Raw genomic sequence first — 17,082 nt, 5'->3', positions numbered from 1 at the left:
CGCCGAAAAGGACAGGCCTTCGAATTTCGCTACACTTTTCGCTCCCGTTCAGGATCCAGCAGCAGCTCAATGAGGCCAGATGTTCGTCCTAGAAACCAGAAGCAGCTGTTTAAAGAAATCTATGAAAACGTACGTACATAACCAGCGTCGCTTCAATGGTTTGAAAGGTTTAGATTTAGGAAATGTTAGTTTTGGGGTCCTGGCTCTCACAATATCGAAACATTATGGCTAGTGGTGGTGGGGAATATTCACTCTTAAAAACTAGACGCGGGCCAAATTGCGATATTGTAAAATAATCCCAACTGAAATGCAAAGCATCCCGCTCGTGACAGACAGCCTTTCTACTTACATGTACTCTAGTTTATGCATCCGTTCCCGTTCCCGAGAAAGGCGAGGGTGAGCTGGCCACTGCCTTGCCCGTGCGGTGCGCCCCCTTATGATCCACATACCTACATGTAGAGTAGGCCGCACCCAGCCGTTTAGGTTATCAGATAACATCCCAGATATAAAGTTAGCCCTAGAGATATTAAGATGAAAGTTTAAGTCCTTTGGAAGTTCACTCACACGATACATGTACATAAGCACGAGTGATCGTTGGTGAATACGATTGTATTGAGTCTGTTGGGTGTTACATGTACAGTTGCCAAGAAAATAACCGTTACAGTCATTGGACAAACGAGTGGCTTTCTGAGTCGTCGTTCACGAAGATACATGTAGCTACATGCATGTCTTACACCTGCCAGTACTCGAACGGAGGAAAATTCTGATTCATAGTACATTTACCCCCCCTAGCCCCTGCAGCTTGATCCATGGCCTATAATAGGTATGCTTTTTTATGCAACATGTTTACGTTATCGAGCTCATGGGTGCAAACTATGCCTGGCCCATTCTCTTTAATATCTTTAAACCTTAATCCGCTTAGTAATATATAATGCAAAAAAAAAAAAAAAAAAACACCGACGTTCATGATACTAGTAGCTAGGTATAGGTACACCCCCCATGAACTATCTAGATCCTATGAAACAGAAGCGACAGCATTCAACCTGACATTAACCGGTTTCGAGGGTCAGTGGTGCCCAAGGTCAGATTAAAATCAAAATCGAGGAGTTCTCACAGCTAGATCCGCATCTTGTGAATTGTCCGATCAAAGGTATTTGAGACAAGGGACTTGGATCGCTACCAGTCGATCTTGCCGGATGAGCATATGCGCATACTTGAGCTTAATTGGCCTGGGCAGATTTCGGTGAAATGAATAGACAGATATTCAGTAGGTAGAATATCCTACATACATACAATACATAAATGTATTACATATACCTTATCTGGGTTGCAGTCGAGTAAAGCAGTAGTACGAACGGTAAAACAAATCATTTTGAACCTCACGGTGATATTTAGATTTTATACCTATTGATGATTTCTAACGGTTTATAGGAACACACGAAGCAAATAATCTTGGTATTCGGTATTGCCAGTAACGATTCACGACACTATGTTACTACATAAGACCCATAGGTAGTTTGATTAAAGATTCGTATCTTATTGATCATCGAGGTGTTGAAAATCGATTCTTTCTGGTTGGATTCCGTTCGAGGTCAATTACCACCGCCGTCCAGGCAATATCGGCGTTTTATTTCGCGGCCCGAGTCCTTCCGGATCTCGGACATAGTTACTTTGCGGTAGCTTCCCCGAATACTCAGTCGAACTTGGTATAAATCTAAAATACTCTCATATAACGAGTTATTGTCGTTCACGGGGTATTGACGGACACTGGGTGTTGACGGGCAGGGGCCTTTTGACCAATAATTGAAGGCAAATCTGGTCCAGTGTCCGTCAATACCCCGTGAACGACAGTATCAGTACACGGTGGAATTTCAGCGGAAGTTTCCTCGAAGTTAACTATAGGGTGCGTTGTATTCCGAATACCAGCTGTGATATTGAAACACGAGGCGCTAGTAATCATGCAGACAAATGAAGCTAGAATGCTTTTTTTTTCTCTCAATGAGATGCCTACATAACAGAAAGGGGAGATATCGCTAGAGCTCCCTGCAAAAGGATATCACCCCGAACTTCTGATTGTAAGGACATGTGCTGTCAGCTTGCTATGATTTGGCTAACCAGGGAGTTCAAACCATATTATTCAAATGTTTTAGAATATAACGACTTCTGCGTAACGTAGCCTCCAATCATGCCATTCTTCAACCTCATTTACATGCATGCTTGGGTACTAAGAAATGGCAAGGTCCAATTCCATGGTAATGGGACCAAGATACCAACCACTGTGTTCATCTTGGGAATGTTCGGATAGAGTATTCACTGAATATATGCCCGAATCAACAAAATTGGATAATAGTTCCCCAATATCGATTTGAGTGATTGGTATGTATGTACATACAGTGAGACTTAAGTATAGTTCTCAGGTACGATGATAATGTCTTTGCTGCTCTAGGGGCTCACCTGGTGATACGTGAGTAGTCTAGTTCTCCTTGTATACAATACAATGGCTAAAGCTTATCGTTAGGCACCAAATTTACCGTGGCCTACACAAGAACTAGTGATAAGTATCGAATTGAATTGCCATCACTAAGTAGGAGCACCAATCTAATAGTTATTTTGGAGAGATATGAAACCTATTCATACAAAATGGCGAGTGACTATGTCCCTTCGAATCATTTAAAAATCCAGGAGTTACTAGTTTATAACTAGGGCCAAAAAACTAATTAGTTTAAGCCCTACAGCTACCTCTCACTCGGGGAAATCATCGCTTGAGGACCCCACGTCCGGAGTCTTAGACATCACTGCGTTATGCACTGCTGTCTTACATGCACAATACCTACTACTCGGGGCAGGTAAGAAGAACCTGAAAATGACTTTTGATGGTAACAACCTCTGATTCGCGGCTGGCGAAAAGCTACACCAAATTGAGCACCTGCCTGCAGCTTGCATTTTCAGGTTCTTATTGCCTGCCCCGAGTAGTATTTCGCTGACGTTTTTGAACTGGGCCATTATTGCATACACCCAAAATCATGAGCTTGGCGTATTTTTGTATGGCATGCAATATCAGTCGCGTCCACAAACGTCAGAGAAATACGAGTACCTCAAAGAATTGTACAGTCAAATAATGTACTCTAGCGCATGCCTATGATTTTCTTTAAGCACTATCTCAAATCGGTTAAAATGGCCAACTAAAAGGGTACGCGTCAACATGGACTTGCAACCTGGTCTGGGCTCAGCTCGATGTTTATCAAGAATCGGATTGTGAACACATCCGACTTTCTGGATATCACTTGAATATACATGTGTGTGCGTCGTTGAGCTAGTCTATTGACTCTTGAAATCTACTCTCTGTGATTCCTACTAGATAAGGCACAGTGCAATCTACACATTGCCTGTCTTATCCGGGGGACCGGGAGATCTTTTCCAACAGAAGAACACTCATCTTTCGACAATGTAATCTTCTAAACGTAATCGATGCATGTGCTGGCAGGAGAGCCCTGAGGAAACGGTGTAAAGTACTGGCCATGTTTAAAAACTGTGCCTCCTCTTTGCACAAGACGAGGCGATCTTAAAAAGGATGTCGATATATACAGGTTTATCTCCGGTCGTCGTAAAGGGCAATAGACAGCCAATTTTACTTGCAGCCATAAATTGAATTGGTAGTTCATCTCGCCTTTCTCACCCCACTTGAGGATCCCGGAACCTTGGTCGGGGGCGTGCAAGCTTTGGATCGCAAAGTCGCCTGTTAGTGCTTTTACATTGAGGTTCGAATTAGGCGTAGAAGGACAGATATATACTGGACGCCTCTTATTAAAATTTAGACAAGGGGTATCAATGCTTGTAGTCGTTAAGATCTACACATACTGATTTTTGACGGCTATTACAGGTACGTCTGATTGGGCTTAATTAATACACCACCAGCTGAGGAAGAGTATCATTAAGCATTAAGGAGTGCCCAGGTAATCTTGATTCTATATTCGCTAACCAAAACAATGATTTACTCACATTCTTGGGCAGACTGGGCTGAGAGGAAGTAAGTGAAAGGCTTGGAAGTTTGACAGGACACGTGTGAGCATGAGTTGAGTAGATCCTCATGGATTCTCGTCGTATCTGATAGTGCGAAGCTGGCCTAGACATCTGATATGCTCGTCGACAGTGAATAAAGGTCAATCTGCTTCCATATGTAAGGAATCTTGGCAAGTGCGAATATTTTGAGAACCCCGAAGAAAAGGATGGCTATAGGTATCGGTATATACCGCTGTGGTATGTCTATCTACTAGTTAATTAAGTGATCGGTCAGATTCGGATTGGGTCCTAGGCCTCTAAAAATTGATTCGGCAGTGAAATTGTGGCATATGGCTTAGTCTTGCAGCACAACGTACTATACCCCAGTAAAAACTGCCGCCACGTGAGCATGACAAGATAGTTACAGCTATCGTGTCACTCCTGATTCTGCTAGGTATCATATGTCACATTTAAATTTATGGTCGAGTTCATTGAACGAACGGTAATCGCGCCAAGATCTCATTGAGTGCCTCATTCGTGGATCTGAAAGCCGGCACCAACCTTTGACACGGGGGAAATATTAATCACTTGATATTTTTTCTACACAAAATGGAAGTGCAAAAACTAAATTCGCCTATTTTCGTAATTGTGAAGGAGGATACGACATGACTTGACGCTAATCAACAGTAGATCTACCAAGTGAGATATATATAAAGTATATATATATTCGAGTATAGGTAGGTTTTCATGATTCTCTGGTCCGTTTTTGGCCCCCACTTGATGTCTCCGCTGTCAATATTCTATGTAGATACATATATATGTACGGGGGAGCACCAGCCTTGGATTCGGTTGTAGTGTTCATGATCATATGGCGATGGGGAAACGGTTCCTGGTATTAATTAAACCACCGGTAATTATGTCTTTTGACAGCGGCATCAAAAACGAAGCCATAGATTTACATGCAGCAGCCCGTTGTTTCCTGCAAGTACGATTCTATCAGCTTAAGCTGAATTCTATGTTGATTCTGATCAGAATATGTACCGAGTAATAAGATTATTTAGTTATAGTAAAAAATTAAAGCTGGAGATATGGGAGTATTCTCTCGATGCATAAAATTATTTCAAATAATATCTATGAGTGTGGGTGGGAGATTATTAAGCAGCTTACCGCCGCTAGGTAGAGTGGGATGGCTCGATGTGCCGGCGCCAGCTTTGTTTTGAGTAGAATAAATACCTTATTTCCCAAATAAAGCGTACTGGCAAAGTTTCTCTCAAATGTAATCGAAGCCACAGAGAAGACTCGGCCAATTACTCACAATATGCAAGATTGTCGCGAAATGATGCAAGAATTATCATTTCCAATTATCCTAAAAGATTTGGGGACCCACCATTGACATCTAAGGCCCTTTCTTGAACCCTTTCGAGCCCAAGGCTCTGAGGCGAGGTCCCGAATTCGTTATCATGAATCACAATATGATAATTTCAGTTAATGCAACGTATATCTCTATTGATTAACTATATTGCTTTTTCCGAACGCAGTAGAATTCTTTCGTTCAAACATTTCTGAAACTGTGTACATGTAGGTTCCCACCATAACTATTGACAAGCCTATAACAAGACGAATGATTATGTATGAAATTCTAGATATAAACTGCAACTATGCACTATCATGGCTACTTCACAACACCAATAACCGCCGATGGGCATAGGTTGTTTTCACATGTAGCTCTCCTAGTCATGTTCACACTTTCCGGGACTACACTTCCCTCCTGGGTTCGAGGCCGTCACCCACGCGGTGACATGCAAGACGCCGGGCCCCGGGTGTTGTATATATGCCAAGAAAACTGTAGTCCGATAATCCTGGTATATAAAATCGGTTACATCTTTGCATACATGTAGCAAGCTTGATGAAAGCCTGCCGACTCTACTAAGTTAGAGATCTGTGAGGTCCTCAAACCGCCATAAATGTAGCTGCTATGGTGCGCACTCTTAAAGGTGATATGGTGGCATACGGAAGTGGAACAATTGTGGCTGCAATAGGGCCTCATGGGCCAATAAGAGGGCAATTCTGCTGCATTACTGCCACGGATCTGTCAGGTATGCATTTCTGGGGTATAGATGGGTATAATACTGTTCCACTTTGTTCAGTCTTGGCGCATTTTACATACAAAAATACACAATTTCAACTTCCTAAGGCTTTACAACCCAGACAGATATTAAAATTCTTCAATGATAGAACTAAACTTCATCACTAGTACTAGAGTTCTATCATTACGCTTTTCTTTTACGGTTTTTCGTCGCAAAGTTATAAGCCATTGACATTTCGTCGCGATCCGCTACCTTTAAGGGCGCACCATACATGCAGTCTTTTTCAAGAATCATTCCAGATTAGGCCATAAATATATATTGGGAGCTCAATTATATATTTTAGTTACGTACTTGCAACTTATATTTCAAGGTTTGAAGGTCTCTCGGAGATATACCTGCATCAATGAGCCCTCCGACATAGCTGACATATCCCCAAGTATCAATTGGTTTAGAGCCGTCTCGTCCCCAAGTTACACGAGTATATAGTCGATTTGGAGATCGAAAAATTAAACATACGCGGCATAGCCATGGTCATGAACGCCATGGTGGTGGTTTGAGGAACAGAGCGTTTATCCACGTGTCCTATGTACTGTACTGCTGCTCGCTGCAGTCTCATCGTAAATGTATGATCATCGCTGTCATGTTTACGCAATGTGTGTTCTCGAAAAGTAAAGTTTCCAAGATAAAAGCCCGTGCGAGCACTTATTTTGTTCTGGAAGTAATATTTAGATCTCAGATCATGCATACGAAACTCTAGTTATCCGTATGTACGCACCAGCACTTACATTGCCGGGGGAAAGGGGGTGAAGTAGAACGGCTGTGGCAGCTGGCTGCAGATACGGCACTTTCGTGAATGCAGAAATAAGCAAGGCGCACGTATGTGCTACCACAAATTCTTTCATGAGATGAACCACTGCCGGTGTATTTTTATTCATTTTACATTAGCTCTACTTTATAGGGATAGGGCGATTCTACGATCCTGAATCTCAATTACCTGAATTCTCCCATCCCCTAATTTCTTTTCCGCATTCAAAACGCGGGGTACAATCAATATATGAATGAGTTATATGCCTTTTTTTTGACAAGTTCAGGCTGCAGGTGCACAACAGACTTTGTTAGCGTTTTAAGAGGGTCCCCTCTGGCTCTGCCGAAAAAGATAATTCCAGGCTTAGAGTGAACCGAGAACGATAAATACATCACAAATTAAACGTTAAACCCACAAAACAAGATACCCGTTCACGGTTATCAGATATCTGGTAGATCACCCGTACCGCCGACGGCCTTGGCAGAACCTGTACGATATTTATGCTCAGCCGACCGTTGAGTGAATTCGATTTTTGCTTATTCTTACTCGAATCTGCAAATTAACAGTCTGATATATATGCCTTTTTGACACCGGTCCCATCGGTACTTGTAATGAAGTCCAATACGCAACTAGGTTGCAGCCTCCGAGATTGTAAGAAGAAAGTGCCAGGACATGTGTAAGAGGCATGGAGATGCCTAGAATCTCGGCTCTTGAAACCTCTTCACTCTTACTATGTTGACCGATGACCGGATCATAGAATATCACGCGATCATTTGAGTCATGCCCAAACCTCATTGATCGGCGATAAAAACAAGCAACGATGAATGTGAAGACGTCCCTTTACTATTTGTACAAAAATATCACATAATGATTTACATTTGACAGCGCGCTTAGCATCGCTGTTGGTTGGGAGCATGGGGGGTACACTAGTAATATCGGCTTGATGCTATAGCTTTAGCTGGCAAGATAGGCAATACTAATGCTATGAGTGTCTCGGAAGCTTTGTTACGGCCCCGGGCCCCGTAGTAACGGCAAAGATATCAGATTAACCGTGCCGCGTCCTGGTATCAGGCCGCCTTGATGTGATTTGTTCTGTGAAGTTATTGATTCCATTGACTAACTATTAGTCGATTGTAGAGAAAAGATAACGGCCGACCGCGAGATAGCCATGTGCAGTGTGGGTGTTGGGTCAGCCTTAATGCCAAGCCCTAGGAACTGATATGCTATTCTGTTACAATTGCGTTTGGTACGTCCCGTGCAATTTGGTGAGCAATTCATCATTTGAAACATACATTTCCACCATCAAGGTCATAAAAGAGAGGCGCTACTTTTTCCAGTGTCATGGACTCCTAAAAAGAACACAATTTTTGAAATCTAACTTTTAACTTCAAATACCGCCAAAACTCGAAAAATTGGCTATCTCCGTCCAGGGATTACCACTTGAGTGATTGGTTGAATGGCATCGATCTGCTTTAGAAATTTCCCATACAAGAAATTTTGATCTAGCCAATTTTTCGAGTTATGGCGGTACCATATATTCAAGACTTCCCATAGGGCAAGGGTTAAGGGCAAGGTTTATACTCATGCCAAGGTCTTCTTACGTCATAGTACTGTGCTTTGCGACACAGATTATCACTCGACCATGATCAGTAAACATATACATGTACATACACGTAAACAAGCGAAACCATGATCTAGTGGCCAGGATGGTATGAAGGGGCCAAGCGATTAATACGTATATAAGCGCTCTCGCATATATACCTAGTAGATAACCCTGAAAGAAGGAGCAACTGGACCTCGATTTCTTTTGAGGTGGCTGTAATTAAACGAACCTTGCCGCCATTTTCCTCAAACATTTCCCGAAATCCTTTTTTTTAAACCGAGAGTTCTAATAATACGTGAGTAGTCGCCAAGGTGTACAGCGATTCCTTTATAGACCATCCGAGCTAGGCTAATTTGATTAAAGGAGGTCCTCGTTAGAAAACCACCGAAAAGTAAAGAAAGGTCATCGTGGAATGGAACCTAGAACTGTGCTGTTCACAATTAACACAACCTAAGATAAATATCTCCCTTTCAGCACCTCTATGCTATACACGTCGCGCCTGCCATCTAATAAAAATTGGTCTCTCGATCGTTATACGGTCGCTCGCGCTCAGTTAGCATGATTTACTAGCAATATTTCTATCGAAACGTGTACTTGTGTTTCGATCGCGCGAAAGGGCACGGGGCCAGAAGCTCGTATGTTAATGGATGTGAAAGATATCGATCTTCGGGTCATTTATATCTTTGCAGGAGACGGCTACCTTTATTCGCTATTGATAAAATGTAGCTCATCGTTTTACCTCAGTACATTTCGAACGTCAACCAAAACCAGCTGGCCAGTACCCATATTATCATATATGCGTAGTGCCCCTCTTATTTTTGGCAAATTCCAACGTACAAATGACTTAGACCACAGCGCTAATTTTCAAGATATTCTATCTGGTGATCATCATCAGAATCCCCCGAATCTATATATTCGGTACTAAGATCATCATTATCGTCATCGTCATCCTTTTTCTCTCTCTCTCAGTAGTCGGAATGTTGTTATGGACTCTATTATACCCACTCATTCCATTTTGACGTACCATCCTTTCAGGGAGGATAGATATAGCTTCATCATACTTAATCCAGAAGTTTTTGATCGATCGATAGTGCCTTTGTTCAGCTTCCCTAATATTAACAGTTTTCTCAGATTCCCAAGTGGCATGGGCCATCTCCAGACGTCGATCACCGCGGGCTATGACGACACATGGGTTGTCAGCAATCTCCATTATCCCAGGCCTCTCCTCCGCATTCAGGAGTAGACAGCCTTTGATGAGTTTTCTGAGATCGTTGGAGTATAAACCCGGGATATCTGGATAGAATCCCCTTGCAGTGCCAATGTAGTCCATGTACGAATCGAGGCCATCTGCTGGAAGTGGTGTGAATGTTAAGGTTTGGGTGCATAATTCGTGCAAGATGCACCCTAGTCCCCAGACTTCGCTCTTTGCAGTATAAGGGTTACAAAGGAGCAACTCGGGGCACATGTAGGAAGAAGTTCCGACAAAGGTGGTTCGCATTTGTTGGCCTGGCTCCAGGCGACCACAGACGCCAAAATCGCCGAGCTTAATGGTGCTGCAGACAGAGTCGTAAATGAAGACTAAAAAAGAGGAGGAGTTAATATATCTCAAGATTTATGGAATCTCGGCTTGGGAAACTTGCTGTTTTCAGGCTTTAGGTCACGGTGGAAAAAACGGGGACTGTCGCTATAAAGGGCACTCCCATGATTGCCCGCCAAATCACGATGATGATTGTAACCGTTGTGGCACCGGAAAAGCGCCATGGTGAGCTGCTCAAGGATTTCCCATATTTTTGTCTCCGGGGTCAGCCTGCCTCGATTGGAGAAACCACTGATGTACTGTTTTAGGTCACCGAGCGGACAATACTCCATAATGCTATCACCACACTTTAGCTGCTGACAGGGCACATCTGATTTTTGACTACTTACAGATGCAAGGTTGTGTTTGGAATATCATTGACAGCTCCATGATATGTAACGATGTTCGGGTGCCGAATCTCAGCCAACATGCGAGCCTCGTTCTGAAGCATCTTATGAAAATGAGATGACATCTTCTCCCAATTAACCTCCTTGCGTGCGAGGTTCTAGGGAAGCATTCATCAAAATACTGAAGCAGCGATAGGAATAGGCTATAATCACCTTACTGGTTCTCATACACCTTACTCTATATACCTTTCCAAAACCTCCTTCACCTACGATTCGGTCAGTCAATCTGCGCAAAAAGATAGTTTGGGGGGCGGAAATCTCTCAATATCAGTGAATTCTTTAAGAACATTGACGTCCTCAGTATAAGGTAGCATCTTTGACATAGTGCCGGGTACTTCCTGGTTGATGATCGTGTACGATGAAGGATCAATATATCGATGATGGTTCATGTAGTAAGTTGGTGGGATAGGAACATTTTGAGGGGGGAGAGGTGGTTGGCCGGGCGATACGCTCTATTTGCATTCAGGTTGCGCGATCTTGCGTTGGAGTTATCTGCGTAGCACGAGGGTGAGTTTGAAGACGGACGTGTTGCATGACTGCCACAATTGGTACATTCCGGCATCATTTCTCACTCGGTCACGCCCGCACTTGAGACTTGGTTGATTAATCGACTCGTTCAGCTAAGGACGCATAATTAACACATTCTTTAGTAATTTTCTTGTGATCATGATGCATCTGTTTGGTATTTACAAGGAGAGATAGTTTAGCGAGCATAAGGGAGTGGCTCCGTAAGCATAGATGGCCCGTTGCCTTCGGAGGCGGGTACACTGCGACGGCGCTTGTACGCGACTTCTACCAAAGGTGCTCGAAGTTTTTTGTTCACCTAAAAAGTGTGAATTGACCTATCTAGGTATAGTAGTGACCGATACCTCGCCGGCAGAATTCGGGAAGGTTGTTATATCTGACAATATTCGAATCAACAAAACGTGTGTGTGGTTTCTTAGTGCAGTTTCTTAGTGGTTTCTTGGCGCGATTGATGAACTATGACGCTGCAAAGTTACACTGATCCGCATTGCAACGTCCTCTATCCCTTCATGGCGGGCCCTAAAGAAAAACCAGACAGTATCCTCGATAACAATAGCCAAACGCATTCTATGTAACACATGTACACCTTCAACTTCTCCTTTGATATTCCGTCCACGCCGAGATTTGTATAAATGCTACCTGCGCTATTATGTAATAACTGTAGCTCTTAACCTAAAACTACTTTCACCCTCTGGGAGGTGGACTATATATTCTAACCCCTTTGGACCTCCAAATCGACCTTCCTTCCTAAAGTGCGCCTGATTTTTTTCGTTTATAGATAGAGAGGCCGACGTGGTTCGCTTAGATGACAATGAAGGTAGGAAATCCAAATCGTATTGCATTTGTACTAATTCTCGCTCGATTTATCACATCCCTTGTGGTCTATCTAAATGTATGGACATATCATGCATGGCACAACATAACAGCGTATCACGAAACGGCACAACGAATGGAGAGATACGTAGGTGGCCACAACATGGATATAAAGCGACTGAAAACCCCAATGAGCAGGCATTCACTCAAGTTCTCGTTCACGGCCATTTCGCCAACAATACCAGATGGGTTGGGTCCATGGAATTTCGTCACTCATAAGACAATTCTTCAATAAAACGGATATATACATGTAGTTACGTACATCATCATAAAGCAGTATATAACTGGATTTTCCTTAAGCCTCCCTCGGCTTCACAAATCCCTTCATATGACCCTCTTCAAAGAGTGGCACAAAGTAGTCTTTCCATCTCATATCTTCCTCCCTATATTATCGAAACACCGGTTAGTTTACTACCACATCGTAACCTAACAGAAGGTAAACCTACGTCGTTCCATCCAGCGTAATCTCAAACCTTCTAAATAATCTGGCAAAGCCAATATATAACTCTGCGTATCCCAAACTGCACACCAAGTAATTAGTATACCATAAAGTCCAAAGAGCCAGTATTATCTCACTTGATCCCCAAGCACTGTCTTGCACCCTTGGAAAATGGGACTAAATAGCGCTCGAGCTCCTTCCCGTTCGGTCCCGTCCATCGCTCCGGGATGAAACTACCACTATTAGGAAAAATATCCTCATTGGTATGTACTATCGTAGTTCCCATCGCTACCACGGCCCCTCCTGGAATCTGCTCTCCATCAATCACGGCGCCCGACTTTGGTACCTTCCGGTCTAGCAGAGATACTACGCCGCTACCCATCCGCAAGCTCTCTTTAATGACCGCGCTCTACACAACCATCAGCACATCATCACACCCTTGACCACCTCTATTCACGTACCAGAAATGGTAACTTTTCCAATTCTTCCAATTTTGGCGCCCTATCTAATTCCGGCCACGCTTTTATCAACTCTTCTACCAGCTCTCCCTGCCTCCCACTCTTCAGTAGCTGATATAAGCCCACAGTCATGGTCAGTGCAACCGTATCTGCTCCAGCAAACAGCATTGTATGCGCCTCATGCTCCAAGGCAGTCTGCGTGATAGGCGCCGCCCTCGATCCCTTCGCATCCGGGTCCAACAGTCGGTTGTAGATAATCGGATGGGGCGTCTTATCTAGATCTGCAGGGTTCTTGAGAAAATTGGCAACCTGACTTTCGAGTCTACGGGAGAGGTCGATGAAGCCTGCCACCTCACCGAACATAAGTAGTGGCCGAGGGAAGTTGAGAACAATCCGCTGGATTAATGGAAAGTGTTTGAACACCTGGATCATACGCAGGGATGTGCGCATTCCGAGGAGGATGGGAGCTTTGAACCCTGGCACATCGAGGGCGTGCATGGACTGTGCGAAACAAAAGGTCGTGATGATATCAACAGTTGTGGAGCGGATTGCGCCAGAAAGGTTGATTGGGGCGCTGCTGGTGGTGTTGTGCTCAGCGAGGCGAGTACAGAGGAGATCGAACTGACGATAAGTTAAGATTAGCCCTTCGTAGGTCAATGATTGGGACAAGTCAAGTATTTGTCTCGCGAATCATTTAATGAAACTCACATTCTCCGCGAGTAGGCCCTGCATTGAGCTTATTGCGCGGTGGGAGAAAAGAGAGCTAAGGACATCGCGGCGCCCTTTGGCTGCTGATGGATCGACCATAGCGAACCCAGACTGAGAAGCATTGAAGGAATTGTAGACCCAGCTGTCTTTGAGAAGTTTGCTATTATTGGCATAGATTTCGTGATATGCAGAAGGCTCGCTGAAATGGAGCTAGAAATCAAAATGAGAATCAGTAATGAGTGCTCGTGAGGAATCTGTATCGTGGACACTCACATGATTTGGGCCAAATCTTACAATCCGCCCTTAATTTCAAAATAATATTTATATCAGTCATTTTTTATTTCTACTAACTCAACACCGTACTACATACCATATTTTTTATGCAAGACCGCTATCTGTCGGGGCATCTCGCCCTGCATCCAGACATCATAATAGGACCTGTACCAGCCTGTCGCTGCTGCCTTCTTGGGACCTGGAAATTTCGCCAGTGGATGGAAGAAAACTCGATATATCACTAACGCAACGTAATAAAGCACAACTGCTGGGGGTATGAAGTAAGCCCCATATGTGATGATGAGAGAGCGGGGGCCGCCTTGAGGCTCCATGTTCTTTTTTCTTTTTTCTTTATGAGATTTGGAAGGTAGTTGATGTTTGAGATAGTTGCCGTTAAATCTAATCTGGGTAGAGAGGGTCCACGCTGGCTTTTTATATTTCCTGGTTTTCTGCTTAAGGCCTTGGAAGTATACTAAGAAGATCGGCTCCTATATAAGTGCACGATTTGGCCACATCATATCCGTACACCCATATCCCATATTACACTTGATAGGCAGGACACATTAATTGATGAAAAGGCAGGCAGGCAGGTAGGGTGGTGGCTATGGCAGAATCATGGAAAAGGGTCTGGCCCGGCCCATCAAAGTAAAACTCGCGCTTAACTGATTACTATTGAGGCAACTATGTACACCCGCAGGAAAAAAGTGAGGAAACAGCAGGTGCAACCAGTCCGAACCCCAACGCAAAATTGAAAATAAAAATGAAAAGAAGTAATATAACTAAACCATAAAATACAGAATAGATACTATGGCCTCTGAATTATACTCACCACTTTTTATGATCTCCCTAGTCCTTTACTACTGCTGAAATTCTCTTTGGCATGCTGTCAATGATTTTATATACATTTCCCCCAATCCAGCCTTTTCTACTCTTCCCTAGCTTGGGCTTCAATAACTTTTATGTTTTTATTCAGAGTAGCCTCTATCCACTTTCCAGACTTGTCAAAAGGCATGGCTACGGAATACTCGTGGGGTTGTATTGCGGGTGTGGGGATGTCAAGTTGAATCCCTGGCATTGCTACAATTTGTGTACCACTTTCCACCCCAGCTTGCTGCCTGCGTATTTCGAACCTAGTCGGTGCCCGCAAGCGATTGGTCAATGCTCGGCTGACATCCTAGAACCGTGTCCTGGAAGGGTATAGTGGCAGCAGGTCGCGGCGGAAAAGTGCGATGGTGTTCACTGATAATCTGCAGCTGGTAGTGAAAAGGTTCGAGTGGATGCCTTGCATCTATTCCCGAGTTCCGCGATATCTCGATGGTGCGTACTAGTATTGCCGATTAGTAAAGGCTTTGAATGGTTCACTGAGAGTTGTGAACTTCTAGTAATTCGGCCGGTAGGTATCCCGAGGACTAGCTCTCAACATAACACTTGACAATTCTTATCGGCCGTAAGGTATGTGTATGTATGTGTACTTAATTGCAGCAGATACCGGCCGGTAGGACTGTAATATATCTTGGTACGATGCATACCGGCCGACAAAGTACGCGTGCGGATTACGTAGAATACTAAATAGATTAAAAGTGAGGTCTCAAGCATGGATAATCAAACCTCATTCGCATGCCTAGCTTCCCCTCTTAGATCAGTAGAGTACAATGTAGGTAGACTTTATCGGCATTAGATATTCCGATCTTTCAGATCGGCTGGATATCGCAGATCCGTTATCCAAGCTATACTTTATTCAGAGCAAGGTACATACACATATATCCGGATTTTTAAACTCTGTAGTTAAGCGCCTTCCGCCTGCCGTATTGTAATCATCATGGATCAGCGGTGAAACACGAGTATTACCGCCCCCATGGGTCCTACTAATATTGTGAAGATACAGCGCGGGCTAATTGGTACCGCATTGGCGAGATGAGACTCGTAATAATGTTATATGTGCAAGGATATGTGCAAGGATATATGCCTTGATAATTTCCTGCTTTTTCTGGTTGTGTCCTCGTCAGGGTGGAGGCGAGAAACCTTATTCTGATGTTCTCGAGGCCAGCTCTTCTTCACTAGCTGGGAAGGAGAATATCCCTTCGTTTGTTCCCGCAATTTACAACTTTTTGCCGAAGAAACGGCGTGGTGATATTCAGTATACTAGCTGTGATTGGATTGTAACGCTGCCAAAAAGAGAATAAACTCGTTCAAAAAAAGAAACGATCTGGTGAAGGAAGGGTGACGTGCGTTACATTCACACTAAAGAGGTTCACGGAGTGAGGGTTAGGTTTATTAATAGAAGATTTACAAGAGATTTTACTTGACCGGTTTAGTCTCTCCAAATAGCGCCCGGTCCTGAAAACGCACGAAGGGATATCAGCAGAAAACTGTCTCTCAAGGTTGGGAGTGTGATCACGGGGGTAATGATCATATCGTATCGTAGCGTGGGGTAATGATCATGTCGTATCGTAGCGTGGGCTTATGACTGATAATACCCCGCCAAGTTCTCAAAATCTCCCCATACAGGACCAGAACCATCATGATTTTAGTTCGGTATATTAATCAATTTGGCCAGCTGAGCTGATATCAGGCTGGCATGTGGTGTTTTATAGACCAATAATCGAGGTGATCTATAATTTAATAAGACTTTGAATACCTACCTATTGTGCTCTTTCAAATGTGTCAGTTTTGGTTCGTCTCTGCACGGGGGTGTATGATTAGAAATTTCGGACTCATCCTTGAAGATGTAGTATTATCTCTTAAATATCTGCTGATCATGATTTTACCAGGTAATGATGCCTTTGATCTGGTTTAGGCCCGGATAGTCTCCGCTGCGCGTATCGAAACAGAGAGTGTTCAGTTCATCTTCTGGCTGTGTGGGGATGTTAGGGACCACGTGGATCTGTAGGTCTCAGCTCTCGATTAACCGGATATCGGGGAAACCTTGGAAGACTTGCATTCGGGAGGTGTTATGTGGTTGAGGGCGAATGGAGGTAGTGACGCGACGAAACGTACGTCGTTCACCGGCTAGCTGTATGTACACTTCCAGGACGAGTTAAAAATACCTCGGTGTTGGCCGGGGGTTTAGGGTTTATCTCATTTTTTGCCAAGATACATTTGCTTTGTCTCTAGCTAGCTGCAGCTGCTCGGACATGTCTCTCCATACCAGTGATACCACTACGTACTCCTTCCATAAGTAACTACATGCATGCACCATTCGACACGATCAGTAATTATTATGTTTAACACTGACTATCAATTGATTACATGTAGTTCCCAGTCATTCTCTCTGCAAATCTACCATTTACCTCTATTCCTCCTTTGTAATAGATTTTTTATAGTTATAT

The 17,082-nt window shown here is 43.6% G+C and overlaps 3 protein-coding genes across 3 annotated transcripts; all 3 read right to left on the bottom strand.

Moving 5' to 3' along the window:
- Window positions 1-7,282: 7,282 nt before the first annotated feature.
- Window positions 7,283-7,686, bottom strand: LAJ45_05310 (uncharacterized protein; the record flags this gene model as incomplete). Its single annotated transcript, XM_046114881.1, has 2 exons — window positions 7,283-7,378; window positions 7,438-7,686. 2 exons carry the CDS (start codon window positions 7,684-7,686, stop codon window positions 7,283-7,285), a joined length of 345 nt encoding a protein of 114 aa, XP_045971918.1.
- A 1,665-nt stretch (window positions 7,687-9,351) lies between these two features.
- Window positions 9,352-10,521, bottom strand: LAJ45_05309 (uncharacterized protein; the record flags this gene model as incomplete). Its single annotated transcript, XM_046114880.1, has 4 exons — window positions 9,352-9,444; window positions 9,519-10,072; window positions 10,192-10,367; window positions 10,421-10,521. The coding sequence occupies 4 exons, from the start codon at window positions 10,519-10,521 to the stop codon at window positions 9,352-9,354; spliced, it is 924 nt and encodes a 307-aa protein (XP_045971917.1).
- A 1,649-nt stretch (window positions 10,522-12,170) lies between these two features.
- LAJ45_05308 (uncharacterized protein) lies at window positions 12,171-14,085 on the bottom strand (the record flags this gene model as incomplete). Its single annotated transcript, XM_046114879.1, has 7 exons — window positions 12,171-12,258; window positions 12,322-12,396; window positions 12,452-12,723; window positions 12,776-13,393; window positions 13,481-13,690; window positions 13,754-13,782; window positions 13,851-14,085. 7 exons carry the CDS (start codon window positions 14,083-14,085, stop codon window positions 12,171-12,173), a joined length of 1,527 nt encoding a protein of 508 aa, XP_045971916.1.
- Between the last annotated feature and the right edge of the window lie 2,997 nt (window positions 14,086-17,082).

The sequence above is a fragment of the Morchella importuna genome, assembly GCF_003444635.1.
Source record: "Morchella importuna strain M04M26 chromosome Unknown Morimp01GS014, whole genome shotgun sequence".
NCBI lineage: Eukaryota > Fungi > Ascomycota > Pezizomycetes > Pezizales > Morchellaceae > Morchella > Morchella importuna.
Note: the sequence above shows the minus strand (reverse complement) of the source record. Positions and strands in the feature narration are given on the sequence as shown.